Source organism: Triturus cristatus, chromosome 4_2 (assembly GCF_964204655.1).
Source record: "Triturus cristatus chromosome 4_2, aTriCri1.1, whole genome shotgun sequence".
Classification (NCBI taxonomy): Eukaryota; Metazoa; Chordata; class Amphibia; order Caudata; family Salamandridae; genus Triturus; species Triturus cristatus.
In genome coordinates, this window is record NC_140586.1 from 934,557,469 (window position 1) to 934,576,371 (window position 18,903).

An 18,903-nucleotide genomic window follows, 5' to 3' on the forward strand; every position below is an offset into this window, starting at 1 on the left:
ACTTGCTGGTCGGGAGGGCCCACGCCACGAGGCCGGTCTCACAGGCAGTGTTTCAGGAAGAGCCCTGGCATTTCTAAAGAAAGCATGTCTCCTCTTCCCACACCATAGCTTCAGGTATCCTCCTCCCATCGAGGAGAGGACAGCAATACACATATGTTGTCTGGAGACAGCAATATCTCCTCCATCTTATACCCTGGACCAGGCTTCCACAATAAAATATGCTGGCCTGCATCATTCATGCACAGAACCCCTTTACTCCTGCCGCGTGCGCACACACACGCATACAACTCATGGGATGTCGCATTCAGGATTAAGGGCTCACCAGAAGCAGTAGACCTGGGAGAAATTTCAATTAAGCTGGAGTAATCGGACTAATTTTGGTAATTCCGCGTTAGTCTTTCACTTGGAATCACTGTTAATTACATAATTACTCCTGCTCATGTAATAAAGAGTAATTTGTGGGGAACAATCCTACAGCAAGAGCACATTTATAAGTGCGATCAGCCTCTCGCGATGGCGATTGGTGTTCCACTGCATTTAGCGCTATTTCTTAGTGCAAAATGCATCTTTGTTTAATTTTTGGATGCAAGAGTGCAGTTGCGCTAAGAAAATGACACTAAATGTCGGGAGTAGATTGGGAAAAATCCTAACCCAAGAGCATATTTAACGAGCGCGAGCAGCTGCTCGCTATTAGCGTTCACCTGTATTCAGTGTTATTGCCTAGCACAAAAGGCATTATTGCATCAATTTTGGATGTGAGGAGGCATTTTTGCTTTAAGAAATAACGCTAAATGCGGAATTACTCTTCTCACGTAATACCATCTTGTGGAATTCTTAAGTAGTTCCAAATGATTACGCAAGTTGCGCCTAGTGAGTAGTATAACTGAATGGGCCTGTAAGTGTGCATTCATGTCTTGGTGCACGCCTCATGGTTCAGAACTAAGGGGCTGATTACAGTGGCGGATGGACTCTAGTTCGTCCGCCATCGTCTTGGGAAGTGAGACCGCCCACCTAAAAGTAGGTGGTCCCACTGGGGGATTTAGGATGCGAACACAACCGTGGCGGTCTCACTTGCCATACTTTGCATTGCGGTGGGTGCTGCTGGCTGCAGCACCTGCCGAAAAGTAAAAAAGGCACTGTTTACATTTTTCTGCACTGCGTGTCAGGCACCATGCTGTCCCTGCCACATGGTGCAGGGAAATATAGGGGTCACCCATGTTGCCCTCCAACCCCCTAACAAAAGTGCCCAGGATGAAGGGGGGCCCGCTACATACCCCAAAGGCCATCCCCACCAGCCTTTCCATGGCGGGTGAACCGCCATGGAAAGGCTGGCGGGGATAGACCATTGTAATTCCCACGGCAGTGCCTGGTAGGCACTGCCGCCATTTATGGGAATATGAGGGCCTCCTCAGCACCTGCAGGCACAAGGAGCCCATTGGATGCATGGCGGTCAGAGTTTCTTACTGCCACGGTACCGCCCACCAGTATAATATGGCGGGCGAAAAATGGCCTCACTATGGCAGTGGCGGGTTCACTGCCATCGTAATCAGCCCCTGGGTCCAGAACTGATCATTGTCAAGACCGGGCCTTTATCCCACACATGGCATTAAAGCATCACATGACCAAAAATTAAAAAAAATGATCACAAGTAAACAGTTTGGGCACATAGGGAAGGGGATATGACTGTATATCACACAGTAGACCACCTGCCACATGGTGCAGGGGAATGTAGGGGGCACCTATGGTGCCCCCAACCTCCAAACAAAAGTGCCTGGGATGAAGGGGGGCCATCTACGTGCCCCAAAGTCCATCCCTACCAGCCTTTTCCTGGCGGGTGAACCACCAGGGAAAGGCTTGATTTTACCCCAAAAGATAAAGGGCTATTTGTACAAAATATAGGGATTATGATTTTTCTAATTACAATTCTTACCGAATCGCAATTAGCAAATCACAATTCCTAATGTACAAAAATGTGCAAGTCTGAAATATTGATTCCTACTGGGTCACAAATGTGCCTACCTCATGAAAATTTATGAGGTAGGTTGCAGTTTGTGACCTAGTAGGTACTGCAGTCATACAGGGATTTGGCATACTGGGGTCAGCAGACCACCATGTCTCTAATAGTTTTTATTAAAGCCATGTTTTTTGAAAGGCAGCACATTTTCCTTTAAGTAAAAAATAAAATGAAATGTTTAAATTAAATTTTTTTTAGAGCAGGCCGTGGTCCAACTTTTTAGCACCTAAAAAATAATAGTTTCAAAGGTGAAGAAGGCATAGTTTTGAGGTGTTGGTAGAAAAATGAATGTTTTGTGACCGTAATTTGTTTGCGGAACAGTCATACATTACACTGCCATTCAGTATGTGAAAGGGACACCTTAAACACGGGTGGGCAGAGAAGGAAAAGGGCTCTGTCTGTTCTTGCCCAGAGAAGATAAGGACAGTGTCCACTTCTGCTCTGCCGCTGGCAGCTGCCCCCCCCCCTCGTTTTCCTTCTCTTATTCCCTCTCTTTCTGTCTACCTTCTCCTCACTTACAGAAAACCGTGACTTCAAGAAAGGGTTCTTATCCTCTCTCTCCGCCTTTCCTTTATTCGTTCCCCTGTGAAATGGATCCAAAAAAGAAAAACACTTTTGCTGAAAATGATGTATTTTTCTGACTTTTTCCTTTTCCAAAGTGCAGCCTCGGGGATAAAAGGATCAAAATATGAAAAATAAATAAATAAAGCAAGACATAAATGACTAAATAAGCAAGATAGAGTGGCCGTAAAGGGACCAGATTGGTTTAGAGAGGCTAGCGTTCAAAATAATAGTAAACTATTTTGGAGCTTATTAAAGTGGGATTATGGCGGCCAACCTGAGGAACCACATAACCATGTCACCCAGGATGACTAGGTTAACCAGTTTAAGCCGCAGTATGCCCGATGCCCATCTGAGGAATATGGGGTAGAATTTAACCATGTGTTTTATACTAAAGAGGTTTTTAATAGTAAGGATGTCGAATTGGCCCTTAGATTAGTGGCGGGTGGAAGAGCACCAGGTCAAGACGGTATCCCTGCAGATGTGTTTACACATGATAAGGAACGGTGGGGGAGATATATTAAAATGTTGGCAAATGCCTTAGCACAGGGAGCACCCATCCCGGATTCTTGGAAGGGCGCGATAATAGTCCCCGTATATAAAAAAGGGGATAAATCATTACCTGGGAATTATCGACCCATAAGTTTGATCGACCCATTACAGAAGATCATAGGTAGGTTAGTGCTAAGTAAGATACAGGATTGGATAGACGACAATAATATACTGTCCCCTCTGCAAGCCGCATTCCGGGCATTCACTAGCACCATTGATCCGGTGTTTCGCTTTATCCTTATATACTGGAAAGTAGTGTTTCTGAGCAAAGGCAGTCTTTATGCCACATTTGTGGATTTGAAGTCGGCCTTTGACTTAGTACCACGCACGAAATTGTGGGTAACCGTGAAAGACCTAGGGTTGCCAAGTGAACTCTTATCAATGGTAATTAGGATAATTCTGCTAGAATCCGATGGTGGTCCCAGGGCATGGATACTAGTACATTCCCAGTAGAGCGAGGGGTGCGCTATGGCACCCACCCTATTTTCGTTGTTTATCAACGGCATAGTGGATCACATATCATCCGTGAATACTGATGCCCCAACACTTGCAGGGACTAAAATAACCATTTTAATGTTCGCCGACGATACCTTGATAATTTCAAAAACCCCGAGCGGACTCCAACAAGCTTTGCTTATCTTTGAAGAATTTTGTACAGCTCGTGGTCTAGAAATCAATGTATCTAAGACGAAGTTCATGACTTTTAATTCATATAATGTTTTTAAAGGAAACATTTTAATGAATAATCAACCACTGGACCAAGTTAGAATGTTCACTTATTTGGGGGTAAACATTCAGAGTGATATGAAGTGGAATCAGCAAATTGATCTTGCCACACTTAAGCATCGGCAACTGGCAGGTGCGCTAAATGCGGAGCAAAAAAAGTCACTCACTAAACCCATGCGACCTGTGCTTCAGGTTTACGACATGAAAGTGGTCAGTGTGGCCCTTTATGGCGCCGAAGTCTGAGGGTTCGAGAATATGCCCCAACTTAGAGTCTCTGAAAATAGATTCCTGCGTAGTATCACTAATCTCCCCCAAAGTACACCACAGTGCCCTCTGCTCTACGAGCTTGGCAGAAAGTCCATATCAGATGTTGCAAAACTACGCCCTGTTTTATACTGACATAGATTGTGGACTACGCCGGAATTGAAGTTGTATGCATTGGGTTTCATAGATGTTATTAATTCTGATACTTTCCACAAGATAAGTTGGTTGCGGGGAGTTAGGGATGTCCTTACAAGTATGGGGATGAATTCCCTCTGGTTGGATCCACTCTCAGCATGTTTTCCCTCAAAAAAAGCATTAAAAGAAAGGTACTGGGAGGTAGTGGTGCATAACACCCAAAGATATAGTGAATCATCTTCATTGACAGGTTTGTTTTTGAATTTTAAAGACAGCCCTGCCTTTGTACCCTACTGGGACACCATAACCAAACCGTTGGATAGAAAACCGTATTTCCAGCTGCGAGTGGGCTCGCTGCCTCTTAAATCTTTTACATCTAGGTGGTCGAGCTCAGATGACGACAAGTGCCCAGTCTGTTTATCATGTAGTGAAACGATTGTCCATATGCTATTTGTGTGCCCAGCTTATGCTGCCCCGCGCCGGATTTGGTTAAAACCTATATGTAAAATGTTGGGTACGAGGAAGAGTGCAGAGGCAGAAAGGATAATACGTACTAGCACCTTATCGTATATCTCTATAGGAGCTGCCAAATTTCTGGGTTGGGCGTGGGTAATAAGGCTAAAACTTACAATAACACAAGCAAATTTGACTGTTTTAAACTAGATAGCCGTAGATTGATTGAGATAATGAAAATTACATTGTCCAGGCAGCAGATTTACTCTATTGTCAAAATTAACTGGAAGTGAACAAAAGAAATGATGATACTGTACAATTTTTTATTGCATTTTTTTTTAAATCTGTTTTTTAAGGCAATTTCTTAACTCTCTTTAATTGTAACCTGCTCCAGTGGTAATAACTATGGTAGGATATTTATCTCTGTCACATATTTTAATAGATTTTAGCTGTATTCCGGAATAATCATGTATACATGTGTAAAATGCTTTTATGACAAAGTGTTGAATAAAGCTTTTTGGACTGGTTTTATTCACACACACACACATTAGCGCCACTGTACAGAGTTTGCCAGTCAAGCGCTACTTTTGTTTTCTTGTCTTTCTTTGAACAACATTGTTTTCTGCACGAGGGGAAGTGCACCAATCCTGGAGGTATTGCAATACCTGATTGATGGGTGGATTGGAAAACAAAACGCGTACCGTGGCTCTGTGTTCATGGATGTGGTCTTTTTAAACCATACTGCTTGCGTTTTGTTAGGATATACGCAATGAATATTGAAATGGGTCCCTTCTGGGCCCTGTAGTCGTGTCCTTACATTTTCAAGCAAAAGCGCTCACTGATTTCTGAATAGTGAGTGTAAAAGTGTTAAGGTTAAGGTAACCATATTGTTCCAGTTTACATTTCACATGCTTTACTTAATCTTGCATTCCCTTGAGTGTTGGCTTTTTCCTGGATGTTGTTAATTTTTTTATTTGGCTGCATATTATTCTTGTCTAATGCGTAATATGAATTGAGTCGCATCCAGGTGTTTATAGATGGGCACAATTGGGTTGTAGTTGAAGGCAGTGCGAGTTTATTTCAGTGGAGCAGTATAGTGTTTAGTGTGGGAGAGAACTGGGAAACTAGGTTCAGCCTTCATGACCAGCCCCCCACATCACTCTCTTCAGAGAGCCTATTCCCATGCTAAACCTTAGAAGGTCGCGCAAGACCTAAGAAGCCCGGGTGTCTTAGAACCAGCAGGTGGACTTTAGCGGTGGCAAGTGTGGGTTAACCTTGAAGGCCTGTCCACCACAATCCATGAAGTTCGCCTCCAGTCTTGCGGGCAGGCCCATGAAACAACACACCCTAGAGCAACAGTGACTATGTCACTGAGGTCACAGGACCCTTGAAAAGGGCCAGCTCTAGGGCAGTGCGACCGGTGTGACCTCACCGAGAGCTGACTTTGGGTGGGGACGTCAGGTTTGCAAGTATATTATGGTTTTAAAAGGGCTTTTTGCCACCTTCCTGGCCTTTTACAATTTTCAGCAACAATAAAAATGTCAGATTTAAGCTCCATAAAACAGAAACCATATATTATTATTTATCTTATGTACTATTATTTCACATGGGAATTATAGTGGCAGTCTGTTTTGGAGTCTGCATCAACATTGCAAATATATTTAGTATATCTGACTTGTTTTTAACTTTTTGATCTGTTTCTTTCATAGGTACACATTGTAAGTATTGGTTTATGTGTTGTATGTATCTTTTGTAGCCCTGAAGAAGTCCTGTGTGGACAAAACGCGCTGGCTACTGGATTTTATCTCTCATTTCATTAATGTATTTTTTCATAAGAAGAAAATTAATAAAGAACTAATGAAAAAGAAAATGATGACATATACATTGTGTATCTGTTGCATACATATGCACAGTGATCACTGTGTTTGTTAATGAAAAATTTGTTTGCAGAATTTCATATGCAATTTATAAAATACATTACTAATCTCGAGTGCTGAACCATTGTTTGCTATTTTTATCTCATATAGAGTTGTCATCTGGCCAGTATTGTCAATGCAATTCAAACTTAAAACATGATACACAAGAAAAAAACACTCCAAAAGCTGTATAAAGTCCAAAGTATAAATACACATGCAGAACAGTCATGATAAAAAAGAACACTGAGGGTTTCACCAAATCCTGGCCCTTCCAGATTCTCAAAACATAAAAAAATGGCCAGTATTCAACCTGAAAAAGATGACAACCTCAATTACCTATGTTCATTAACTGTTCCTCCTCTGATCCATCACCATACTATCACATACAGCTTATATGCCTTATTTGCAATCCCCTCAGTTTTTTTATTACTTGTTGTTTGCCTCTTCCTCCTCATATGCCCACATTGTGTTATCACATGTATCCTTTGTCTTTTTCCTGCTCTGATCCCTCGCTTTCTTATCATAAATATAATTACATATGAACTGATCTTTGTTATCAGACATCCTTTGCCTTTTACTCCTCTGATTCCTCACTGTGTTGTTGCATTCACTCTGTGCCTCTTGCTCATTGGACCCCCCACTGTTTTTTATCACCTATATGCTTTGCTCTTCCTGTAATGATCCCACGCTATGTTATTGCACGCAACCTTTGTGTCCTGCTCCTCAGATATATGATTGATTTTTGCATATGTCCTGTGTATTTTCCTCCTCTGCTCTCTCACTTTGTTTTTGGATTCACCGTTTGTCCTTTGCCCCTCAGATCTATCACTTTGTTATCATATATACACTTTGGAGCTGATTACCATGTCGGTTGGAAAGCCTTCGACTGCTAGTCGGAAGCTTTCCAACCGCGGTCAGAAGCGTTCCGCACGACATGGTTGGTTTGCGGTCCGATTACGATGTTGGCGGAAGGAACGTACAGCGGCCGGTCATTCTGGCTCGGTTCTGAGCTGCTCTTGGAGTCTTCCTGCCAGTCAGAACCACACCATAATCCCCTATGCTTGGCGCTTCCACCGTCAGGATTACAATGTCGGTTTCCCACAGCCTTTTCGTGCTGACATTTCTGACACAAAAAGGCTGTTGGAAAGTGACTTTTGGGGCCCCTAGCTGGGACACTTGCCTCCGCAGTCTATGGTTGGTGGTCAAGGGGATCCTAGAGTACCCACCTGTAAAACCATGCACTGTGTGGCAGGCACCGTGGGTGCCTGCCACAGGGTGTAGGATTTTACACACACACCAATTTTTCAATAGGAGTCAGTATTACAGCCGATTTATGGCCACAAACACAAACTCCCATAGAGAAAAGTGACTATGTCGCATCTTAATCAGGTGGTCGGAACTGCCGACCGGAGGTTGGTCGGTCTCGAGACCGAGGCGGTGTCGTTCAGAGGCAACTCTGACCAAAATCCTAATAAGGCCCTTTGTCTCTTCCTCTACTGATTCTTCACTGCATTGTTGCATTCACCTTTTGTGTCTTGTTCCTCAGATTTCTCCCTCTGTTATTACATGGGCTCTTTGTGTCATCCTTCTGTGATCCCTCATTTTGTTATTGCGTACACCCTTTGCCTCTTCTTCCTCATACCCTTTGGTCTGTGTTATCACATATATATTTTGTCCCTTGCTATTCCGATCCCTCACACTCTTATCATATACATCCTGTTAGACCGGTCAGCCTTACGCTGTTTTTTTCCAAACTTGCTAACCAGTGCTGGAGAGCTTGTGCTCACTCCCCTAATAATGGTTTGATTTGCCTGTACCTGTACCTAATTAGCATATTTAATTTACTTGTAAGTCTGTTATAGAGTGACATACTATATACACAGAGCCTGTAACTGTAATGCTACCAGTGGGCCTGTAGCACTTATTAAGCCACCCACTTAAGTAACCCTCTATAACATGTCCAGGGTCTACCATTGCAGCCTGAAGGCAGTGCCCCATTGCCATGACGACTTGGTATTTGAACCTCTTTTCCAAGCCTTAAACTACCCTTTTACTACATATTTCACCCCTAAGGTTGGGCCTTGGTAGCCCATAGGGCAGGGTGCTGTGTACATAAAAGATAGGACATGGACTTTTAAGTTTTACATGCCCTTTTCACTATTGTAAGGTATACCCCTCCCATAGCATAACATTGGAGGTTCCTTATTACATTTAATAAGCTGTAATTCCTAATTGAGAGGAGGTACATATATCATGTTTAATACCACTGGAATTGTAATGATAACCCCTCTTTAATAGTAAAGTTGAATTTTCATTATAAAGTTGGCATTTAACTACCCTTATCCTTTGCGCCTGAAGCCTGTCTTGGGTCACATGACTGGGTGTGCTGACCATTAGACTTTGTGAATTCCTCCGAGACAGTCACGCAATAGTGGGATTATTGAGCCTTAATGGGTCATCAAATGGCAGGATGGGGTGTGGATTTGAGCACAACCCAACTTACACCCAAGCAGGCTGTGTCCTGTCTCCTCACAATAGGCCTAATGACCCTATATTGCCACTGCAACCAGCTTGGAGCTAGAGTAGGGGAGTCAGGAAATTCAAATAACTTCAAAGAACCTTTCTAGAAGCTTATCTTACCTTCCAGGAGACTGGCACAGGGTATAAAATGATCACCTTCAGACCCACTCTTCAGTTCCTAATAGACCTGCTGAAAGACTCTCAGAGGACTGCCAGCTGCTGTGCACTCTGATAGATTGCTGCTGTACCTGGAGGACTGCATTGCTGCATGGAACCTGCCTTAAGCCATCAGAGGCCAGCCTGTGGTTAAGCTCTACATCTGCACCCAAGACTACCAGAAGTGACTCCAATGGCTAGCTTTATGGCCTCCTCTTCACAGCCACAGGGACATAACAGGCTCCCACCATCTTGAACCCACACATGGACCCAGCCCAGGTGAGTCCTGAGCCCCCAAGAGGTCTCCATCTGCTCCAGCACCCTTGGTTGTGATGCTAAAGGTGCCCAGATAGCTAATGTTCAAAACTGAGGAATTAGACAAAATTTGGCCAAAAAATGCTCTGAGAACCAGGAGGAGGCTGGAACCAACCTGTTCCCCTATCCGCATGAGGTGCATCACTGGTGAGATTGACTTTGCTGCTTCTCTCTCAACGTTCGTCTCCCCGGAAGCAAATCAGTTTCAGCAGTCCTTCGCCAAAGGGGTATCCAACCTCATGGAACTGCCTTCTGTTACAGTCTTCTGCCTTATCCTGCAGGAGGTTTTCGACTTCCATTTCAGCAAATACGTCCGCAGATAAAAATCTTCACAGGGACTTCACTCCACAGATATCCGATAAAGACTCTCCCTTCTCGAATACTCCTTCAGACTTGCCCCTCTGAACTCCTACCTTAACAGCCATTTTTCCCCAGAAAGCCAAAGGTAGACGCTGACGGGGCCTAATCAAGTTGTTATATCTGAACTGAGCTCAAATGCAGTGGGCCTTAACTTTCAACTTTGACTCAGTCTAGCACAACCACATGCCGTGGTTGGGTCTTTGGTGTTTTATGCGCTATTTTGAACCTTAAAATTTAGAAATTGATAACTCATGTACAACTGATTAGATTTTTGTCGTTTTGGTGTCAAATAATTTATTAAAATGTACTCCTTTTTTTCAAAGTGGTTTTGGATTTGTTTTATGTCGTGTTTTCATTTAATTCCTGTTTGTTTCCTGCATAAATACTTTACATACTGCCTCTAAGTTAAGCCTGACTGTTTTCTGTGCCAAGGTACCCAGGGTTAAGTGCAGGTTAATTTAATCACTTTTTGTGGTTCACCCTGCAACAGATTGTGGATGTTGCTTGGCCAGCACACACACCCCAGTGAACCAAAAATCCAATTTCTCACACATCCTTTTTCATTTCTTCCTCGTCCCTCACATGGCATGTCTTTTGTACCGTGTTTCTCAGATTCCTTGCTGTTTTAGTACACATGCTGTTTCTCTCTTTCTCCTCATATCAATCGGCCTCTTATCACATGTCTTTTGTGTCTTCCTGTAATGATCACATATGGTTTTATTGCCTTAACTCTTTGGCCTCTGAGGGTTCACGGCAGGGTCCATGCAGCAAAGCAGTCCTTCCAGGTACAGCAGCAGAGTGCGCTGATGGTTTTACTGCATTAACTCTTTGTCTTCCGCTCCTCAGATCCCTCGCTCTGTGTGCACTGAGAGCTGTCCTGTTGGATACAGAAAGGTTCCTTGGAAGGCGGGGCCAATCTGCTGTTATGACTGCACCCGCTGCCCGGAGGGAGAAATCACCAACTCAAGTGGTAGGTAATCAACCAACATATGCTTCAGAATGGGCACATCATTGGCAAATATATCTTCGTAAGGCTTGATAGCAGTTATGTGGCTAAATAATAAATAAATAATGGTATGTTTTGAAAAGTGATTGCACCAGTCTGATCTCGGATGTTTTCTGTATACCACTTCATATTCTTCTCAGTCATTGACCTAATTTGGGTCTTTGCCCCAGGAACATGATCATTTTCAATATCTTAATAGATTTAAGTTCTCTTGCATAGTACCAGCCACAGATTATATGTAATGAGTTTATAACTGCTATGATGTTGGAGGGAGGACCACCGGGGAGTCAGGGGCCCCACTCCGGGGCTCCTTCCTACCGCAAGGTTATAGCCGAGCGCCGCTGAGAAGCCTCCTAGTAGAGGTCTTTCTCCTATGATCGTACTAGGCCCAGTAACACCACCACACAGGACTCCGTATCAGTTGCTTCTCTAGGTATTTTATCAATAGTAGCACATTCGAAATATTTACAGGGGGATCGAGAGATCCAGAAAGAGTCTCAATGTCTTTGTAGCGACAGGGTAGCGGGACAGTCTTAGTACCAGCCTGGTACGGGGAAGCTCTGCGCCAGATCTTGCGTTAGGCCGAAGGTGGCTCCGGGGATCGGAGCGGCAGGTGCTGGTCTCAAAGCAGCTCGGACGTGGAGAGCCGCGACGGTGTCTGCAGGGCTCGGGTGGTAGTTCCCCTTGGGTCGAGCCGCGACACAGTCAGCAGGGCTCCGGTGGTAGGTCCGCTTCGGTCGAGCCGCGACGAGGTCAGCTGGGCTCAGATGGCAAGTTCAGCAAGGTCAGGCCGCGACAGCGTCAGCAGGGCCTCCCGCTCGATGGTGCTCCACCTCTGTTCTCGGGGCAGCAGTCGGTGGCTGATGAAGGCCACAGGTCTGTCGAAGCCCTCGGTGTCCATCTGGGAGAGGACCGCCCCAACCCCGTACTCCGAGGCATCTGTCTGAACCACGAATTCCTTGCCGTAGTCAGGGGCCTGTAGTACAGGGGCAGCGCACATTGCCGCCTTGAGGGTTTCGAAAGCGGTCTGACAGCGGGGTGTCCAGTGCACCGTCTTGGGCTGCTTTTTGGAAGTGAGCTCCGTGAGGGGGCCCACAATACTGCCATAGTCTTTGATAAATCGCCGGTAGTAGCCCGTGAGGCCTAAGAAGGCCCGGACAGCTGTTTGGGTGGCGGGGGGCTCCCACGCCTGGATGGCATCGACCTTCAACTGGAGGGGCGCCACCTGGCCACTCCCCACCTGATGGCCCAGATAGGTCACTGATCCTTGACCGATCTGGCACTTGCTGGCCTTAATCGTGAGCCCGGCCCGCTGGAGAGCGGCCAGGACTTCTCTGAGGTGTCCTAGGTGCGCGGCCCAGTGGTTGCTGAAGACTGCAATGTCGTCTAAGTAGGCCGCGCTGAAGGCTTCTAGTCCAGCCAGGACCTTGTTCACCAGTCTCTGGAAGGTCGCTGGGGCGTTCTTCATGCCGAAGGGCATCACCCGAAAGTGGTAGTGCCCATCGGGGGTGGAGAAGGCAGATCGTTCCTGGGCGCCGGGGGTGAGCCTGATCTGCCAGTACCCAGCGGTGAGATCAAAAGTGCTTAGGTAGCGGGCGGCCCCTAAGCGGTCGATCAGCTCGTCTGCCCGTGGCAGGGGGTGGGCATCGGTCTTGGTGACTGCGTTTAGGCCCCTGTAGTCCACACAAAATCGGAGTTCCGGGGGGTGCCGGGGGCGGCGGCCTTCGGCACCAAGACCACGGGGCTGGCCCACGGGCTGTCGGATGGCTCGATGACTCCGAGGGCGAGCATCTTGGAGACCTCCGTTTGTATGCAGGCTTGGACCTGGTCGGGCCCTCTGTAGGCGCGGTGTCGCACAGGGGGGCTATCCCCGGTATCCACGTCGTGGACGCACCAGGGGGTCACCCCGGGCGTGAGAGAGAAGAGGGCAGCGAAGGGTTGCAGCAGCTGCCGGCAGTCATGGCGTTGTTCCGGGGTTAGGGTGGTGGAGAGTTTGATGCCCTCCACGGAGCCGTCTTGGTCCGAGGACCCCAGGGGGTCGGGTAGGGGCTCGGAGTCGCTTTCGCCCCCATCGTCGGTAGCCAGCAGCAGGCTCAGTTCGGTACGGGCAAAGTGGGGTTTAAGCCGGTTGGCGTGTAGGACCCGGAGGGGGTTCCTTGGGGCCTCCATGTCGACCAAGTAGGTGACCGGGCTCTTTTTCTCAACCACCTTGAAGGGCCCGGTCCATTTGTCCTGAAGGGCGCAGGGGTTCCCGGGCGACATGACCCAGACTTGCTGGCCCGGCTTGAACTCGATGGTCGAGGCATTTTCGTCATACCAGCGTTTCATGTCTTCTTGGCTGGCTTCGAGGTTGGCTTCTGCCGGGGGGGGGGGCATCTTGGACGCTCGCCTCCCAGCCCTCTTTGACCAGGCTGAGGGGCCCTCGGACGGGGTGCCCATACAACAGTTCGAAGGAGCTGAAGCCCAGGGATTTCTGTGGAACCTCTCGATAGGCGAACAGGAGGCATGGCAGCAGGATGTCCCATCTCCTCCTCAGGGGTTCTTCCAGGCCCTGGATCATTCCTTTCAAGGTTCTGTTGAACCGCTCGACCAGTCCATTCCCCTGGGGGTGGTAAGGGGTGGTGAACTTGTAGGTGGCCCGGCCCACCACTGGAGCTGTCACAGTTCGGAGAGGGATGGCCTCTGGGTATCGGGTGGCGTGGTCGACCAGTACCAGGATGAAGGGGTGGCCCAGGGCGGTTCGGGGTTCGAGGGGCCCCACGATGTCGATCCCTACCCGTTCGAACGGGGTGTGGACGGCTGGAAAAGGTTGGAGGGGGGCCTTGACTCGACCCCCAGTCTTCCCGCTGGCTTGGCAGGTCTGGCAGGACCGGCAGTGGTGGTCCACGTCTCTCCGCATTCGGGGCCAATAGAAAAGGGTCACCAAGCGGCTGTAGGTCTTGTCTCGCCCGAGGTGTCCGGCGAGGGGCACGTCATGCGCCAGGTTCAGGAGGAACTCTCGGAATCGGAGGGGAACCACCAACACATGGCCGGCTCCTAGTTCGGCGACTTTCTGTTCGCTATATAACAAGTCATTGTCCCAATAGATCCAGTGGGTTCCCGTGGGGTCCCCCGTGGCCTGGGCGGCCGCTTGCTGTCGGGCCCCCTCGAGGGACGGGCAGGCCTTCTGTTCTTGTTGGAACTGTTCGCGGGTGGGGCCCCCATCGTGGCGCCACGGGGCCAGCTTGGGGATCTCGCTGAGGGAGGCGGCCTCGTCGGGGGAAAGTTCGGATGGCCCGGCCTCATCGTCATGCTCCTCCGTGCCGGAGGAGGGTGGCAGTTCTGGACCCGCAGGCTCGACGGGGGCCGCTGCAGCGGCTGGTTGGGCGGTCATGGACCGGGTGGTGGCGCAGGCCCATTCGGGCAGCCCTAGCATCCCCAGATGCTCTCGGCGCTCCACCTGGGCCCTGGGGGAGCTCTCCAGGTCGTTCCCCAGGAGGCAGTCCACTGGAGCGTCGTCGCGGACAGTTACTTTCAAGGTGCCGGACACTCCTTCCCACTCGAAGGGGATCCGGGCCATCCGGCACAGGCTTTCGGTGTTGTCCGCGGTCCGGACAGGGCATAGGACATGCGGCAGGATCTGTTCGGGGGTCACCAGGTGGCAGCGGACAGCGGTCACACTGGCCCCAGTGTCACGGAGGGCTTCGGCCCGTTGCCCATTGATGGTGACCCACTGCTGGTACTTCTGGGTGTTGCTCGGGATGAGGGCTCGGGGCACCATTTCTCGGGTGCCCAGGCATACGAGTGACATGGCAGCCAGTTCCCACTCGGGGGACCCGACGTCGCGGTTCTCCTCCTCTTCTTCTCCTTCCCCCAGGGCTGCGGCGGCTATTTGTCGGGGAGGGGGCCCAGCGGTCCCGTTTCGTCGGTTCACGGGGCAGGCCGGGTCGCTCGCATAGTGGCCTGTCTGTTGGCAGCCGAAGCAGGTCACTGTTGGTCGGGGTCCCGGCCTGGCGATGGGGGTCACCCTACGGACCAGGGACGGGGACGTGTGGTTGGCGGCTTAGCCTCGTGGCGGGCTTCGGGGCGGTCCGGCCGGGAATTCCCGACTGCGGTGGGACCCTCCTCCTCCGCCCCGCTGGCGAGGAGGTTCTAAGGTACTCCGTTGGTAGTCCCCCACGGGGTTCCGGGGGACCCGGGTGTTGACCCATCGGTCGGCTTCGGCGGCGAGCTTCCGGGGCTCGGTCAGTTTGCTGTCAAGGAGGTGTTGCCTTAGTTCGACAAAGCAGTTGTTGGCGAGGTGCTCCCAGACAATGAGGTCGAACAGTTCGTTGTACGAGGTGACCTTGCTCCCTCTTATCCACCCTTCAAAGGCCCTGCTGAAGAAGTCCACGTATTCGACCCATGTGGTACCGGGGAGCTTCTTGCAGTCCCGGGAGCGTTGCCGGTACATCTCGGCTGATAGTCCGTAGCGGGTGAGTAGGGCCTCTTTCATGTGGTCGTACGAGGTCATCACCGCGTCGGGGAGTTGCAGCAGGGTATCCCGGCCCTCGCTGAGGAACCTCCCCCATAGGCCGGCACCCCAATCCTTCCGGGGTACCCGATGGGAGGTCATGGCTACCTCGTATGCTCGGAACCATTGCTGGATGTCGTCGTTTTTATAGTACTCCTTGACAACATCCTTGGGGATATGAACCTTTGGCTCGGTTAGCGGCAGAGCGTCCTGGGACCGGGGGTGCTGGTCTCCCCCGTTTTGGATTTCAGTTCGAGTTCCTTGAGGCCCCTCTCGTGCTCGAGGGTTAGCCGTTTCTCTTCTAGTTCTCGATGCCGTTTCTTTTCTTCGATTTCCTCCTGCAGCCGTAGTTGCTCCAGGGCCAACTTTTTCTCCGCCAGCAGGAGTTCACCGTCCAGCCGGAGTCGTGCGAGTACCAATTCGTGTGTCCGGGCCCTCTCCCGTTCTCGCATTTCTTCGTGGGATAGGCCGGCTTCCGGGATGCTTCGTCCCCCATCTGCCGGGGTCATGGTCGGCGGCAGGTTTTCGTCCCGGGCCGAGGTCCCTTCGCCTTGGGGTGGAGTGGCCTCGGATTCTGCCCAGGCTTTCAGGGCTTTCTGCATTTCTTCCTTGGTGCCCAATCCTGTGGTTGGGATCCCTTTGTCCTTGCAGAATTGTTTCAATTCTTTGTGGGTGTATTCTTCCAACCTTTCTTGCTGGAAGGTTGCGGCCATGGTCGTTTCTTGGTTGTTCATGGTTCTCTTTCTTTTTCCGTCTGGTTTAGGCAGCGGGTGCGTTACTTGCCTGTACGATTGCGTCTGGCTCGGATCTCGTCGCTGGCCACCAAATGTTGGAGGGAGGACCACCGGGGAGTCAGGGGGCCCACTCCGGGGCTCCTTCCTACGCAAAGTTATAGCCGAGCGCCGCTGAGAAGCCTCCTAGGAGAGGTCTTTCTCCTATGATCGTACTAGGCCCAGTAACACCACCACACAGGACTCCGTATCAGTTGCTTATGTAGGTATTTTATCAATAGTAGCACATTCGAAATATTTACAGGGGGATCGAGAGATCCAGAAAGAGTCTCAATGTCTTTGTAGGGACAGGGTAGCGGGACAGTCTTAGTACCAGCCTGGTACGGGGAAGCTCTGCGCCAGATCTTGCGTTAGGCCGAAGGTGGCTCCGGGGATCGGAGCGGCAGGTGCTGGTCTCAAAGCAGCTCGGACGTGGAGAGCCGCGACGGTGTCTGCAGGGCTCGGGTGGTAGTTCCGCTTGGGTCGAGCCGCGACACAGTCAGCAGGGCTCCGGTGGTAGGTCCGCTTCGGTCGAGCCGCGACGAGGTCAGCTGGGCTCTAATGGCAAGTTCAGCAAGGTCGGGCCGCGACAGCGTCAGCTGGGCCCCAAAGGTTCGTGAAGGTCTTTAAGCACGGTGGAGCCGCGACGTAGTCAGCAGGGCTCAGAGCGTGGTTCCAGGAGGAGTCTTTTTCCATAGGGTCAGCCGCGATCCGATCAGCAGGGCTCTTGACTCCGGGATACAACTGCGGTCCTGTTGCAGGGTCGCCCCAGATATAGGTCTGGAGCCCTTTGATGTCCGGACCCTTGCGCCCAGGGGGGGGGGCGGAGAGGCCGGGTCGGGAGCGGCCAGACGCTCAGCAGGAGAGGCGCCAGGCCCAGGAGAGCTGTGAGGCGATCGCACCTAGGTGTGGGAGGACGGTTGGGGGTCCCATCGAAACTGCCGTCCGCCGGGAGTGGGGAAGTGTTCACGTGGTACCCCCCGGCCAGTTGTTGGTGCCGTGATGTCGGGGCTGGCTGGGGCCGAGGCCGGGTTTGAGCGGGGTCACGTAGGCTGGTGCGCAGAGTCACGTACAATCCAAAATGGAGGAGACCCGAGGTGCAGGGGACCTCGTGCGGCTTGGCGAGGGGGAACAGGACCACGCCACGAGGCCGGCTCCAACATATGACAAGTGTTAATTCTGCCAAAGTTATTTGCTTTCCCAGTTCTGATCTCCCACCTTTGTTTCCAACCAAGTCTGAAAGTCGAAATAGAAACAAGAGTTAATTTTCCCTTCAAAGTATGAATATCAGAGCTCTGACACAGGGGGGAATATGTGCTACAATCAAAGGTGGGATTGCTAAGTCTTTTTTGTATGAGATGCTGTTCTTTGTAGTGCACATTACAGAGCTGTTCTGTGGCCACATAGAGGAACAAAACTACAGGATGACTGCCATTTTAAGGTCATGGAATTCTAAGGTGACTTGAAATATTATTTTAACTTATGGCAGGGAGTATTGTTTTGGGCCAGATGTATTAAAAAAGGATTTTGCCATTCCCTATTTGCGTAGAATAGTGATTCACAAATGGGGAATTGCACAATTGTATGTACTATCTGTACCAAAGTTTAGAAATCACAATTTTGTGATCTCTTGTTCTGCCAGATGCATCTACATTTGGATTTGCGATTCCTAATTAGCGATTTTTAAGGAATCGCTATTTGGGAATCACAAATCCTTATGCATGTAGGAATCTCAAAATAAATTGTGATTCCTCAACATTAACTATTAGTTATTAGCAAATTGCGAATCGCTATTAGGTAATGTTACTCCATTTATTCCTATGGGCCTACAGGTCCATAGGAATAAATGGCATTGCATTCGCAAATTGTGATTACCAAATTGGTAATTGGGAAATTGCAAATGCAATTCCAAGGGTGCCAAGGGGCCTAAGGCTCCCCTGATGCACCGCCCCTAAAAAGGTAAGTGTGCACATGTGGGGCAGTGACATGCCCTAAGGGCATGTGTGTTCGCCACATGTCACTTTGAAAAATGCACTTTTGAGCATTTTTCAAAGAATGAGCAAATTACCTTCAACATGAAGTTGATGTTAATTAGTGTTTCCTAAATGCACAGTTTGTGTGAGACCGGCCTCACGGCGTTGCCCTCCCAATCATCCAGCCACCCTGCAACCACCCTCAAGACACGACATCTCCGACTCCGGCCGCCCCAGCCACCCAGATCCGAGGGCCGGCCAGAGCCCTGACAGACTCGACAACCTACCACGCATGTCCGACCGAGGGAGCGGGAACCCTCGAGCCAGACCCAGAGGCGCCAGCCCAGTCACACCTCGGGTCGCCTTCCCCGGGAAGACTCGATCGGCAACCAGGCCCCTGGGGAGCAGGCGCCTCCCCTGCCAAGCGTCTGGGGTCCCTCCCAGACCCACCTGAAAAGACCAAAAAAGTGAGCGGCAGGAAATCCCGCCGAACCCCCTCCGTCACCCCAGTCCCCCCTCTGCAAGGGCCCTGGACTTCAAAGAGCAAGCGGAGTATAACAAGGGGTGCCGGAGGAACAAATACAGAGAAGACCTGGAACCATCCGAGCCTGCTGACGCTGTCGCGGCTCCTGAACGCTGAAGTCACCTGGGCCTGCTGAGTGACTCGCGGCCTCTCGCTATTGAACCATC

The 18,903-nt window shown here is 49.8% G+C and overlaps 1 protein-coding gene across 1 annotated transcript in view; it reads left to right on the plus strand.

The window, feature by feature from the left end:
• Positions 1-18,903, plus strand: part of LOC146838953 (vomeronasal type-2 receptor 26-like) — a 313,043-nt gene that overhangs the window by 215,973 nt on the left and 78,167 nt on the right. The window contains exon 3 of the mRNA XM_085600196.1: positions 10,819-10,942. Within this exon, the coding sequence (XP_085456322.1) occupies positions 10,819-10,942 (124 nt within the window). The remainder of the gene's footprint in view (positions 1-10,818; positions 10,943-18,903) is intronic.